At 33.4% G+C, this 12,704-nt stretch overlaps 3 protein-coding genes across 8 annotated transcripts; 2 read left to right on the top strand and 1 right to left on the bottom strand.

Annotated features, from left to right (window-relative positions):
* Window positions 1-967: 967 nt before the first annotated feature.
* Window positions 968-3,065, top strand: LOC107468947 (mitotic spindle checkpoint protein MAD2). The gene is made up of 7 exons (XM_016088329.3): window positions 968-1,206; window positions 1,294-1,309; window positions 1,430-1,560; window positions 2,120-2,240; window positions 2,346-2,449; window positions 2,550-2,671; window positions 2,772-3,065. Exons 1-7 carry the CDS (start codon window positions 1,134-1,136, stop codon window positions 2,823-2,825), a joined length of 621 nt encoding a protein of 206 aa, XP_015943815.1. The 5' UTR covers window positions 968-1,133; the 3' UTR covers window positions 2,826-3,065.
* A 523-nt stretch (window positions 3,066-3,588) lies between these two features.
* Window positions 3,589-6,742, top strand: LOC107468937 (probable LRR receptor-like serine/threonine-protein kinase At1g05700). 6 transcript variants are annotated; one of them, XR_008004515.1, is made up of 8 exons: window positions 3,589-4,019; window positions 4,296-4,372; window positions 4,446-4,517; window positions 4,608-4,682; window positions 4,767-4,847; window positions 5,193-5,371; window positions 5,659-5,803; window positions 5,929-6,422. XR_008004515.1 is itself a non-coding variant. In XM_052255854.1 (6 exons), the coding sequence occupies exons 1-6, from the start codon at window positions 3,982-3,984 to the stop codon at window positions 5,706-5,708; spliced, it is 495 nt and encodes a 164-aa protein (XP_052111814.1). In that variant the 5' UTR covers window positions 3,589-3,981; the 3' UTR covers window positions 5,709-5,893. The 6 variants fall into 6 exon arrangements, 1 of the variants encoding a protein (XP_052111814.1); XR_008004514.1 differs by lacking the exons at window positions 4,296-4,372; window positions 5,929-6,422 and adding an exon at window positions 6,674-6,742; XR_008004513.1 differs by lacking the exon at window positions 4,296-4,372 and having other exon boundaries at window positions 5,900-6,422.
* A 3,257-nt stretch (window positions 6,743-9,999) lies between these two features.
* Window positions 10,000-10,944, bottom strand: LOC107468943 (50S ribosomal protein L12, chloroplastic). Its single transcript, XM_016088322.3, has one exon. The coding sequence runs from the start codon at window positions 10,775-10,777 to the stop codon at window positions 10,202-10,204; it is 576 nt and encodes a 191-aa protein (XP_015943808.1). The 5' UTR covers window positions 10,778-10,944; the 3' UTR covers window positions 10,000-10,201.
* Between the last annotated feature and the right edge of the window lie 1,760 nt (window positions 10,945-12,704).

The raw sequence follows: 12,704 nt of genomic DNA on the forward strand, positions 1-12,704 counted from the left end.
TGAATTTTTAAAAAAAATTTTTATTTAAAAAAATAAAATATAATCTCTCACTATTAATTTTATAAGTGGAATTAAGAGAAAACATAAAAAAAAAAATAAGAGAAAAAGCATTGAAGTATTAGAAATCATACTCATTGATTGAAAAAAAATTTGAGAGGATCTATTCCTATTACCAAGGAATAACCATTTTAGGAGGAAAAAAAAAAGGTATTTACTATGGTGCTTATATATAATTATCTAATTTATTAAAAAGAGATAAAAATTAATATTTAATTTAAAAATATAAAAAAATAATTTTTAAATATTAATAAAACCTACTACCAAAAAAAATAAGTTTGACAAAATTTAAATAACTCATATTAATCACTAATATATCTTCTATTTAATTTTTATAAATAAAAATAATTTAAAAATTACTAATATTTTTTAATTTTGTACAATAAATTTTAGTTAATGTATTTAAAAAATATAATAAAAAATAAAAATAAAAATTAAAAGACATTGATAATTATCTTTAAAAGATAACAAAATTTTTTATTTGTTAATGCTAGTTGATTTTTAATATATAGATCAACAGTTTAATATATATTTATTTCGTTAATACAAAAAAAAAATTTTGACAAAAAAATTAATTAATCTCATAAAATAAAGATAAGAAACTGAAAGAATATTTTTTATGTTGAGAGTCCCATTATTTTTTAAGATAATTGTCAGGGATATTTAGAAATTTTTTTCTAAAAAATAAGTTTGACAAATTTGATACGAAAGACCAAAGAATTTGCCAAAAGAAAAATATTTCCCAAACTTCTCCCATCGACCGTTAGTAACATAAAAAAGCAAAACGCTTTTGTTGTAAAATATCACGGCCCACCAAAGGCCCACGATGATAACCAACAAAAAAAAAAAGATAAACTAGCCGTTACGCTGCGCTTCCCATACAAGTTTCTGATCCTTTCAAATCCCTAATTTATTGGCCCCTTTATCCCTTCCGCTTTTCAAAATCACTTCAAACTGCACACTCATCACTGTTTCTTCAAGCGCCCATTCCTCTTCCTCACCAAAATCAATTCCACACAAATTTGTTGATCAGAACTATCGCTCTTCATTTCAAAACAAATTGGACTGAATTCGCCATGGCCGCAAGAACGGTTACGAAAGACATAATCACCCTACGTGGTTCTGCAGCAATTGTTAGCGAGTTCTTCGGTATTCATAAGCACCCTCTTTTTGTTCCTTTTTCTCCCATTTCTGATTTTTTTTTTAACTTTTGTGTTCTTTTTTTTTTTGCATCAGGATATGCTGCTAACAGGTTTGGTCCTCTGTGCCGGCACTAATTTTTATTTCAAGTTTTTGGGATGTGTTCTTTAGAAATAAATGAATAAATTTCGAATTTTATAATTTGAGCTTAATGAGTGGGAATATTGTTCAGCATCCTTTACAACCGAGGAGTGTATCCAGAAGAAAGCTTTGTGAAGGTGAAGAAATACGGTCTCCCAATGTTGCTTACTGAAGATGAGGGTGTCAAATCTTTTATAGCCAATTTAACTGCTCAGCTCTCTGGTAATTTGTGACCTAAAAGTAATTGAATCGTTGTGTGGTTGGAACTATGTGTGTTGTTGGATTAATTTTTTTGTTTTATGTTCAAACATATAGCATTATAATCATTTTTAAGCCAACTATGCTTGTCATTTCGGAAAAGAATTAATCATGCTATGTGAGATTTTAAAGGAATGGGGATCTACATGTTCGTTTTTGGTTTGGCTTCGTCCGATATCGGGGTTGATTATCTTGAGGTAGATGTCATATGATGATGAGAAATGGGGTTTGCTTAAACTTAATTCAATCTTAAGGTCGATGCTCATTTTGATTTGATGTAGTGAAGTGGGGTTTGATAAAACTTAATTCAATCTTAAGGTCGATATTCATTTTGATTTTGAAGTTTTAGTGAAATGAGGTTTGATTAAACTTGATTCAGACTTAAAGTTGATGGTCATCGTGTAAAATGCTTTAAACAAGTAGTTGCCTACTTAATTTTAGAGTGAAGTAGTTTCTGTTGTGATATAATTGTCGCCCCATTGCTGATGATTGAGCTTGTGTCTGAATTATGAATGTTGTAAAGAATGGCTTGAAGCTGGAAAGTTGCAGAGGATTGTCCTTGTTATAATGAGCAAGGCCACCGGTGAAGTCCTTGAAAGGTGGAACTTCAGCATTGAGACCGATAGCGAGGTTGTCGAGAAGGGGTGGGTAATACCGGCATAACAAAATCGTATTCTACCTTCAATTTCCTTTTCTATTTTCCTGCACTTAAACTTCTTCCTAATTGATTTATATTTTTAATCCTTCAGTGTATCAAGGGAAAAGAGTGACAAAGAAATTATGAGAGAGATACAAGCAATTATGAGGCAGATTGCTTCAAGCATCACCTATTTGCCTTGCCTGGATGAACCTTGTAAGAATCACCTGCAATTGTGAAGTTCTCTATGAATATCCAATGTTTTTACATTCCTCTTCTACTGACCATATGGTTGCACTATCTTTTGATCTTTCAGGTGTTTTTGATGTGTTAGCATACACTGACAAGGATCTTGCAGTCCCATTCACTTGGATTGAGAGTGATCCAAAACTTATTGCGAATCCACAAATGGTGAAGTTGCATTCCTTTGACACCAAGGTGAATATGACATTCGCAATTCGGTGATTTTACATTTACACATGCCACCCGATCTTGCTTTATTGGCTATTGATAACTTTGTTGGTTTTGTCTAATCCAGATTCACAAGGTTGATACACTTGTATCTTACAAGAACGATGAATGGGATGAGTAGAGAGCCCCTTTTTGTGCCTTGTTTTCCTTTTTTTTTCTCAGATTCTGTGTGGTTGTGAATTTTCTATTCACATTGTTTAGATGTAATGTATGCTGGTACTAACGTGGATGTCAACATAATCACTTCTGTATTAAAACTCCCTTCTGTATGTTGTAGCAGAAATAACTGGCACAGTGTGGCACTAAAGTGGAGTGGGTAGACAAATTTGCATTACTTATTTCAGAATTTGTAGTTTGATTATTATTGCAGTTTTATGAAATAGTGCACTCATAAATAGTAAGCAAAACAAAACACTGCAAGAAGTTGGATGAGAAAAGACAAGAAAAAGAAAAACTCAATTAGATGGTGAATGACTTATTGGGTTAATTCTAACGGCTAAACGAAGGTGAATTAACTCTAGATCTAGCTCAAGACCCAAAAAATTATAAATTTTAGGAGAGGCAAAAAACAAAATAAACTTGTAATTTGAAAGACTTTAAATATGTAACTTTAATGGGGTGTGAATCTATTTTATGAGTTATTCTAATTGATTTTTGAAGTGGGTTTTAATTTACTTTTTAAGTTTTAATTTAGGTAAATTTTAGCCTACTCTTCTTATAATAACATATAATTTATCTCTGTGACATGTCATTTTTTAATTAGTTGTTATATTAACTATGATTAAACTATTAGTAATTAAATTATAACCCAAAGTGGATGATTATGTAATTTACTAAAATATTAAAAATTCGGTCTTTGATTCTTCCCCCAAATCATACTCCCACACAATGAACCATTGAATCCTAATCTTCTGTATTTCCTCCCCCGTTCCGGCACCGTCGCCGCCACCCCCGAGCATAACCGCCTCATTGGGTGCCCCATTCTCTCCGTCTATCGTGTCATCTCCGTGCTCGAAAGCATCGCCGCCACCGTCGTCAAAAGCAGCACCGCCTTCCTCACGGTATCCTTCCCTCATATGAAATTGCGTTGCAGAATCCCTTATCCACTCTGCAGTAACCACCAAGTGTGATGAACATGAATTAAATGGCTTCCTTAACTTGTTCATCGTCTTCATCCTTCTCACCAAAGCTTCCTCTTCATTCCTCAACACCTCTAAAAAGAGCAAGAAGAAGAAGCAAACACGATTTTCTAAGAATGGTGACTCGTTCCTGTCTCGATGACAGTTCAGCACTTCTCCGAGCAGCTTAATACACTGTATGCCTATGAAACTTGAATTCCCAGTTCTGCAGCTTTCAAAGTTTGCAAATTTGCAATTTACTATGTGTGATCAATGTCTGGTTTTTCATGCATGCCAATTCAGAATTCACTAGCTTTGTTATCATAATCCTTAGTTTCATGTTTTACTTAGCAATGTTTGTCAAAAATCCTTTCTCTTTTTGTCGGGTTGCTTTCTGTGAAATAGTTGATACAGTATTGCATTCTTGTTATTGATGCCTAGTGTTGTAATGTATGCAGCTTTTTGTTTTCCAGATTTTAGGGTTACTAGGCTTATGTTGGGATTAAAACTCCCTTTTTTATTTTAATGGCACCCCAAGAATGACATCCTTGTAAATATGCATATATAGATTTAATTTGTTAAGTATAATGAACCGTTTATAATGTATTTGGAAATTCATGCAGGAATTTATCTTCAAGAGGACTCACTGGACACATCGCAGTTTATATCTCCAAGCTTACTGAGTTAGAGTCCTTGTGAGTGACTCGAATGGAAATTCCTTGAATTTTTGTATGTTTTTTCCTATCCTCCACTTGGATTGTAGTGATTTGAGTTTGTTGTGTCAGGAATTTATCAAATAATAGCTTAATTGCGGAGATACCTGTTTTTCTGATAGAAAACCTGCCATCGCTTAGAGTCCTGTAAGTTTATTTCATACTCTCTGCATTAATATAAATTATTGATTTTGTTGTTACAAAAAAATAAAGAAGCATTTTCTATTTTAGAAACTTGCCGAATAACAACCTCACAGGTCTAATTCCAAATGCACTTCTCCAAAAGTTAAGTGGAGGTGTACTATCACTTAGGTATGTATCTTACTCTTATTTAATTTGATACCCTGAATCAGCACTACCTGTTATTTACATAGTTACATGAATTTCTACAATTATGTAGTATCACATATCAATTTCAGCATACTAGAACGTCACGGGTATACTTTTCACATAAAATATTTTACATGTAGCGAATGTACTAATACCTTCCATGTAACTATTATTTTCTTGATTTCATTATTTTTCTTTTATCTTATACACATTCATACAAGTTTAAATCATGACACATGGAAACTTGAAAGTAAGAACCTCCATAGAGATTGCAAACTAAATGTAGTTTTTCACTTTAACTTGATTCTTGTTACTGAATGATGCTAGGTTGGCGCAAAATCCAAATCTATGTGAATCTGGTCCTTGTGACCAACAGACAAAAGATAAAAGCAAGGAAAGCAATCCAGTTATTTTTATACTAGCATCTGTTTCTGCATTTTTGATGCTCCTACTGGTAGTTCTTGCAGCAGTTAACATCATTTACATTAAAAAGAGAAAGCTAAAAGGTAAAAGAAACAATACTTCAAACTACAATTCATCCTTTTTTTTTGTTATTTATATATTTTTTTTTCTGTGGTTAGGGCTTATTTCCAAATTATGTTGGGATTGTTACAATTTGGGAGCAATTAATGGTTAAATCAATCAATACTTGGCAACCTTTCTTTGTTTATCAGTCACGGATTTTAAGTATTCCTACAGCAAAACTTATATTGGCAGGAACTCCTGAATTAAAATCTAAATTGTTTTCCTCTGATTAATAATTTCTAACAAGGTAGGTGATTGATGCTTTCAGGCACAATAGAAGATGGTATTATCACAAAGACAATCGTTTCTGGTTTATAAGAGTTCCCAACATGGAGACGCTTGTTAGAATGAACACATACGAGAGAGGATCTTATCACTGTTTCGATCCAAACACATTTGAAACTGTTCGCAAGGTTAGCTTTATACATAATAGTATTTGTAGTGTTCTTAAAATGATATCTCGTGGTCCGACGTTTATTATTTTCCTTTTATCCCTGATCCTATTTTAGGCCTCTAATGAAAAAAAAAATCCTTGCAGGATAACTTTGTTATACATTATGAAATGTTGGAAAAGAGACCGCCTCTACCACAGCATCGAGTAGGAATCAAAACCTTTATTGTAGAGTTTCAATTGTAAATTTTCATTCTGGATTTTAATTCCTCAGAATGTCATTAGCATAAGTATTCCTTTAGTTTGGGCTTTCTCGTACTATAATGTTGCTTGAGTGATCCAAGCACTTCTTCTTTAACTGCCCTAATTTGAACAAAAGAATTATGTTACGTAGGTTTTTCAATAACCTAGTTATCTGATGGGTTTTGTCTGCCCCCTAGCTCCAATGCACAGGAAAGAAAAGCACATTTGTCAATATTTGATACGGTTCGTAGGAATTATGCGTCAAAGTTAACACCTAGCTGAATAATGATTTAATTAATCTTAACCTGTTATCTCAATCTGACAGGCCAAAAACTAATCTGTTACAAATCAAGGTTTCATTTAAGAGTTTGTTTTTGGCTAATGACTTGTATGCACAAGGCAGGAGTTGATTATAGGATTGTTTAATTTTGCAAATTTACACTCCCATTGCATGACATCATTTTGCCCTTTCCCCTATTCTATTGTAGTTGGGTTTACTTCATACTCATCAGACCGGTAATAGTATATTTATTTCATTTTGGATTATATAGTTCTTTCGGCTTTCATATTAAAACAATTAGAATGTTGCTTGATATTTTAAGTGATCGAATCCATAATTATCTTGGTATTTTTACAAATGGTTATGAAGGTTCCAAATTCTTTGGTAGCATCATTGAGGCTCTGGCTCAGTATACTTGTCAAGTAGAATAGGAGTCTTTAGTCTTTAGAATTTAGGCACACTTTTAAATATTATTATCGACTAATTGTTGGATAAAAACAATAAATCGTGTTGATCCTGTAACATTGCTCCAAACATTTTTGACTTATTTTTCTTTCATTAGAATTAGAATTTATAATATTCAAATCAACATAATGTTGGCCAAGTTCAGCACCACTAATATCTATGACAACCAAGTCTTGAATCAATTTTTTTCAAGAAAGAAATAGAAAACATTCCTGTTACTAGTGCTTTACACTTAATTAAATTGAGGAAATTAAATACCAAAGTACGAAAAAAAAAAAAGACATTATCATCACATCAAAATGTCAGACACCAAACCTCAATCCGAGGAGGTGAAATGCGTAGACTAATAGTTTAAAACATTCAAAATTCTCTCCAACTTTCTGCCTGTTGAAATTAGCATCTGTTGCCTGAATTGAAATCAGTATGACAAGAAAGAAACCAGGCAACATCTACCTCAGTTTAAGGAAAACACACACAAGATTAAATAAAACTAATACAGATGCCTATAATTTCCATATCTATTTATATTGAAACCTAACACAATGGACATTTTGAATTCCATCTTGCCTCAAAGAGAAACACAATGTTCAAAACATACATCACGAGAGAGGCAATGGCTTGATGAGTGTCAATGGCTCAAGCCATTTTACTTGTGGAATACCCTTCTAAAGCTTTTAAGTGTTATAGAATTAACTACTATATTAAACATGATTCCACATAAAAATGTGACTATATTTGTAGAACTCCAAAGTGTGAAACAACTTGTCAGTTGCCACCATTCAAAATTAAACATTGCCTTAAGATTACATTATGGTCTTGCTTTCCATCTCAATCTTCATGGCTATCTTCATCTTCTGAATCTGCATAATGGAAATGAAGCAGTTTGAAATCAAATAATCAGTTGGAAGAAATTCATATTAAGCTTTTGAAACTTTTACAGGCTGAAGCTACTACTGAAGATAAAGCAATATAGTTGACGTAAATCCATCAAGATTTATTGAATAAAAGTAAACTGCAGACAGCAATGTGTTTAGGCACAAAGATGTCCTACAATCATATACAATTACATTGAAGGAAGCAATTTAAGGGGAAGAAGTCAACCAAAACCTAGCTACCATATCAATACAGATACCAGATTCAGATGACACATTATGCCAGAACTTCTACAGCATGTCTACTTCCATGAACACACTAAGCATGCAAAACATATTGAGAACAATGCTGTTTGAATCAAGAGTTTACATTAGCAAGCCAGGATCTTTCAACTTACCAGATCGAACATCATCACTAATTTTTCTTCTTGCTTGAAGTTGTCTAACAAGCATCCGAAATATCATCACCCACCAGTATATATGCAGAACAAGCAAGCAATATAGAAGACTGTTGAACACATAATAATATTTTCGAGCCTCCACTTTGTGCTTTTCCTTATCCAATGTGAGCAAAATTTCATAGCTGGCAAAGAAAGATGTAAAACTACTGAGCATCGAAAAGCAAGATTATACAGACAACCAACAACTGTAATATTACACTTCGTAATCAATTGTTGAAATTTATGCATGGAAAGATCTTTCTAATTTAGTGAATCTTTTATATGAGCTATTATTTGATAGGAAGGGGAAAATACAACATAGGATAAAAGATTACCGAAAAGAAACCACAAAACTAAAGGAAAACAAATGATACCCCGACCCCCGCATTGCTAGCAGCAACAACTAATCCCTAGTCACACTGAACCTGAAATTTCAACAGCAGCAAGTACAGCAACAAGTAATCCCTAATCACACTGAACCTGAAATTTCAACAGCAGCAAGTAATCCCTAATCACACATTCACACTAAACCTGAAATTTCAACAAACATTACAACACAGCAACAAGTAATCCCTAGTCACACTGAACTTGAAATTTCGACAGCAAAATTATCTTCATTGGAAATGGAAACAGCTTTCCATTGTACAGAGTTGAGTTGATCTTTTCTTTCAATTTAAGAGAGAAATGGGATCGGAGTGAATTGAATTTCTACACAATTTTACTTTTTAATGTTTATAGAAATTATATATTTATCCCTTTTATAAAAATATTTAATTATAAAATTACCCTACTTTAGTTAATATATTAACTCTTATTGAGTTAAATTAACTCAAACTAAAACTAAGCATTCAATTAAAGCATGCCACGTCATGAAGGGTAATTTACATGTTGAAATAGAGAGGGTTGGTTAGAACTCACCTTTAATTTATTGGTATTCCCAATTTAGCATTCGTGACTCACGTTAATTCTTTACTTTATTTTTGTCACAAAACCACTAAGGGCGTGCTGAGATAGAATGACGATAATCACACTTTATCACTAACAGCTTTAAAGGTTTCAAAAAGTTTCAAGCGACACATCAAATAACCATTAAGAAGTCTTTAGTCGTTAGTTTTATGACAAAAACAAGATCAAGGATCAGTGTGAGTCACAAATGTTAAATTTGAGAATCAAATTGAGTAAATTAAACTTTGGGAATCAAATTGAGAGTCAAGCATAATTTTATGGACTAATCTGAGTATTAATTCTCTTTTTTACTGATTATATGCAGAGTTTTATAATCTCATGGATATTGGATACCCTTGGTTGCTGCATGACATCTCGTTTCTTTAATGAATAAATAAATCTTTTAATTCCAACTCATGCAAAAACATATTTTTTGTGCACTGTAACAAGTGAATGTTCTTGACTTCTTGCACCGTATCACTCATGCAACAATTGTCATTATGCAAGAGCATGGCTTGGAATTAAAACATTTTTCTTATTTATTAATAATAAAAAATAAAAATGCCATCTCATATTGATGTTTGAAATATTAAACATGACTCATTTGGAGTAAAATATTATTTGGATTGTCAAAATTTATCGGAAAAAATCAATATAACATTTACTAAGCATATCTATTACACAACAATTACTTGATCTGTTAAGATGTTTCAAAACATCATTTTATTAAATAGAGAAACCAACTTTGAACGATAGGATACACATATAGCAGAGGATAAGATAAACCATATCACTCCACTCACTATCAAATGAAACTGTTGGAGAAAGCCTATGCAGGATATTCAACTCATCCTAAGGTGGTACATTTCATAATAATTCATAGTTTCATACACAACTCAAATTAGTGTAATCCAAACTCCATAAACGGCTATCAAGTGCAAACCCAAGTAGACATTTCAACAAACACCTCAAATGCAATGGAAACAAAGGTAGATTAAGTAAAGCTCCTCATTTTAAACTCATTACAATTTCAATTCGATTCCAAACCCATAGAGACAAGCAATAAAATCAAATTACACATTTTTTTTACTAAGAAACATTATCTATTACACAAAAATTAACAGTTCTCTCTGAAAATTCCACAAAAATAAATCAGAATATAACAGCAACAAACCCTAAGCAATGGAAACTTTGGCACCAGCTTCTTCAAGCTGCTTCTTTGCTTCATCAGCTTCATCCTTCGAAACCCCTTCCTTGAACTTCTTCGGCAAACCTTCGATCAATTCCTTCGCTTCCTTCAGCGCAAGGCTTGTCAATCCTCTCACAGCCTTAATCACAGCGATTCTCGCGTTGCTCGGAACTTCTTCGATCACAACGTCGAACTCCGTCTTCTCCTCCACCGCTGCGGGTGCCTCGGCGGCGCCGGCTGCTCCAGGTGCGGCAACGACAGCAGCGGGGGCGAAGGACGCGGCGGAGACGCCGAGCTTGTCCTGGAGGTAGTCGACGAGGACCTTGGCCTCTTCTAGGGTGAGGCCGGAGATCTTGGTGCCAAGCTCCTCGATGTTCTCAGGTACGGCGACGGCGGCTAGGGGGCGGAGGTGAGTGGTGCGGTGGGAGAGCGAGCGATGGTTGTTGTGGAAACGGAAGTGGACGGAGGGTTTGGTGAGCGCAGGATAAGAGGAAGGTGTAGGGTAAGAGGGGGAAGAGGATGAAGGGAAACGAAGGGTGAGAGTTGAAATTGTAGTTGCCATCGTGTTATTGAAATTGAAGGGTTTCTGAAATTGGAAAATTGAGGGTGAAGAGTGACGAGTGAAACGAAGGTAGAAGATGAAGAAGAAAAAGAAAGCGGATAGGATAAGAGTCTCTCGGGCCTCTTGGAAGGCTTGAAATTGTAATTGTAATGACTGTGTAATTACTCTATGTGTTGGGTATGAGCAACGCCAGTTGACTGAATCGAGGATAGAAGTGGTAATTTTATCTTTTAAAGTATATAGTTTTGTTTTCTTTTTTGGTATTCAAGTATAGAGTTATTTGGCAGTATGGGATGAGCTGCTAAACAATAATTTTGAGCCCACTTCACCAATACAGTTGTTTGTCAACCCGAAAGACTGGAAATTAATTTTTTCTCCCATTGCTTTAGCAACTCAGCTTGATTTTTTTTTTCAGGAAAAATCAATTTATTCTTAAAAATAGCCTTACGCCATTTACAAATAAAAAGAAAAATTATATTTAAATCTAAAAAAATAGACATTTTTTATATTGAACTAAAAATTAAGAATGAATCTAATATTTAATTACAAAAAATCTTAACAAATAAAAATAAAGATAAATTAAAGAGACCTGCTACACATACAAGTCTTTTTGGCTTACAAGTCTTACAAGTCCAATAAAACACACGCATTACACTTAATTAACGCATTACACACTTCCACATTCAAGAGTAAATAAAACGAACATTATTCAACAACTTCCTGTTTCCAAAGCGCGTTATTCACCATGCATTATGAACGACTCTTCTTCTTCTTCCTCTATGAAAACAATTTTCTTGCCAAATTTAAAGATAATAGAACTTTTGAAATACACTCAAACGATTACAGAAATACACCCTAACGATTACAGAAATACACCCAAAGGATTACAGAAATACACCCAAACGGTTACAGGAATTCATCCAAACGATTATAGAAATACACCTAAAGGATTACAGAAATACACCCAAAGGATTATAAAAATACACCCAAAGAATTTAAGAAATACACCAAAAATTCATTGAAGCACACCTTATGCATATTTCAGAACTCTTTCTCTTTCTCCTCCTTATCTTCTGCTGCTTTTTCTTCTTCAAAAACGATTTCAGAGTTTGATGTAAAAAAAATAGAAATCGAGAATAACGAAGAAAGAAAACAGAGAGAAAAGCGCGTAAATGAAGATGAAGAAGAACGTGCAGCAAGAAGAAGAAGAAGGAGAAAGAGAAGGCAAGAAACAAAAGAAAAGAAGAATAAAAGGAAGAGGAAGAAGAACGTAGGAAGAGGAAGAAGAACGTGCAAGAAGAAGAAGAACGAGAAAGAGAAAGCAAGAAATGAAAGAAAAGAAGAAGAAGAAGAAGAAGAAGAAGAAGAAGAAGAAGAAGAAGAAGAAGAAGAACGTGCAGCAAGAAGAAGAAGAAGGAGAAAGAGAAGGCAAGAAACGAAAGAAAAGAAGAAGAAGAAGAAGAGGAAGAGGAAGAAGAAGAAGAACGTAGACCTTGCATCGCGTTTTTGGGGTTTATTCGTTAATTAACTTGTAAAGCATACAAGCCCTAATGACTTGTATGCAGAGCTTTTCTCTAAATTAAATCCTTGTCATTTTTAGATTTATAAACAAGTTACTTTAACATTGTGAGATAATATAAAAAAGTCTAGAGGCCAGGCCAACAACTTTATTAAATTCTGGTCCAGTATGTAACCAGCAAAAGAAAGGTGAGTAATTCCACACCATTAGATAAAATTTCACACTATTAAAAACATCATTAATAACTACTTGAGAGTTACAAATCACAAAAGTTACTGACTCTAACACTCCTCTGTATTTTTTTATCCAAATAAATCTAAACTCTTTTCTTAATTGAAAATATTTACATAAACAAAAGACAATTCTAATCAATATATCTTTCTTCTAAATTTGATAGATATATATCAT

This window comes from Arachis duranensis, chromosome 10 (assembly GCF_000817695.3).
Source record: "Arachis duranensis cultivar V14167 chromosome 10, aradu.V14167.gnm2.J7QH, whole genome shotgun sequence".
NCBI classification, from domain to species: Eukaryota; Viridiplantae; Streptophyta; class Magnoliopsida; order Fabales; family Fabaceae; genus Arachis; species Arachis duranensis.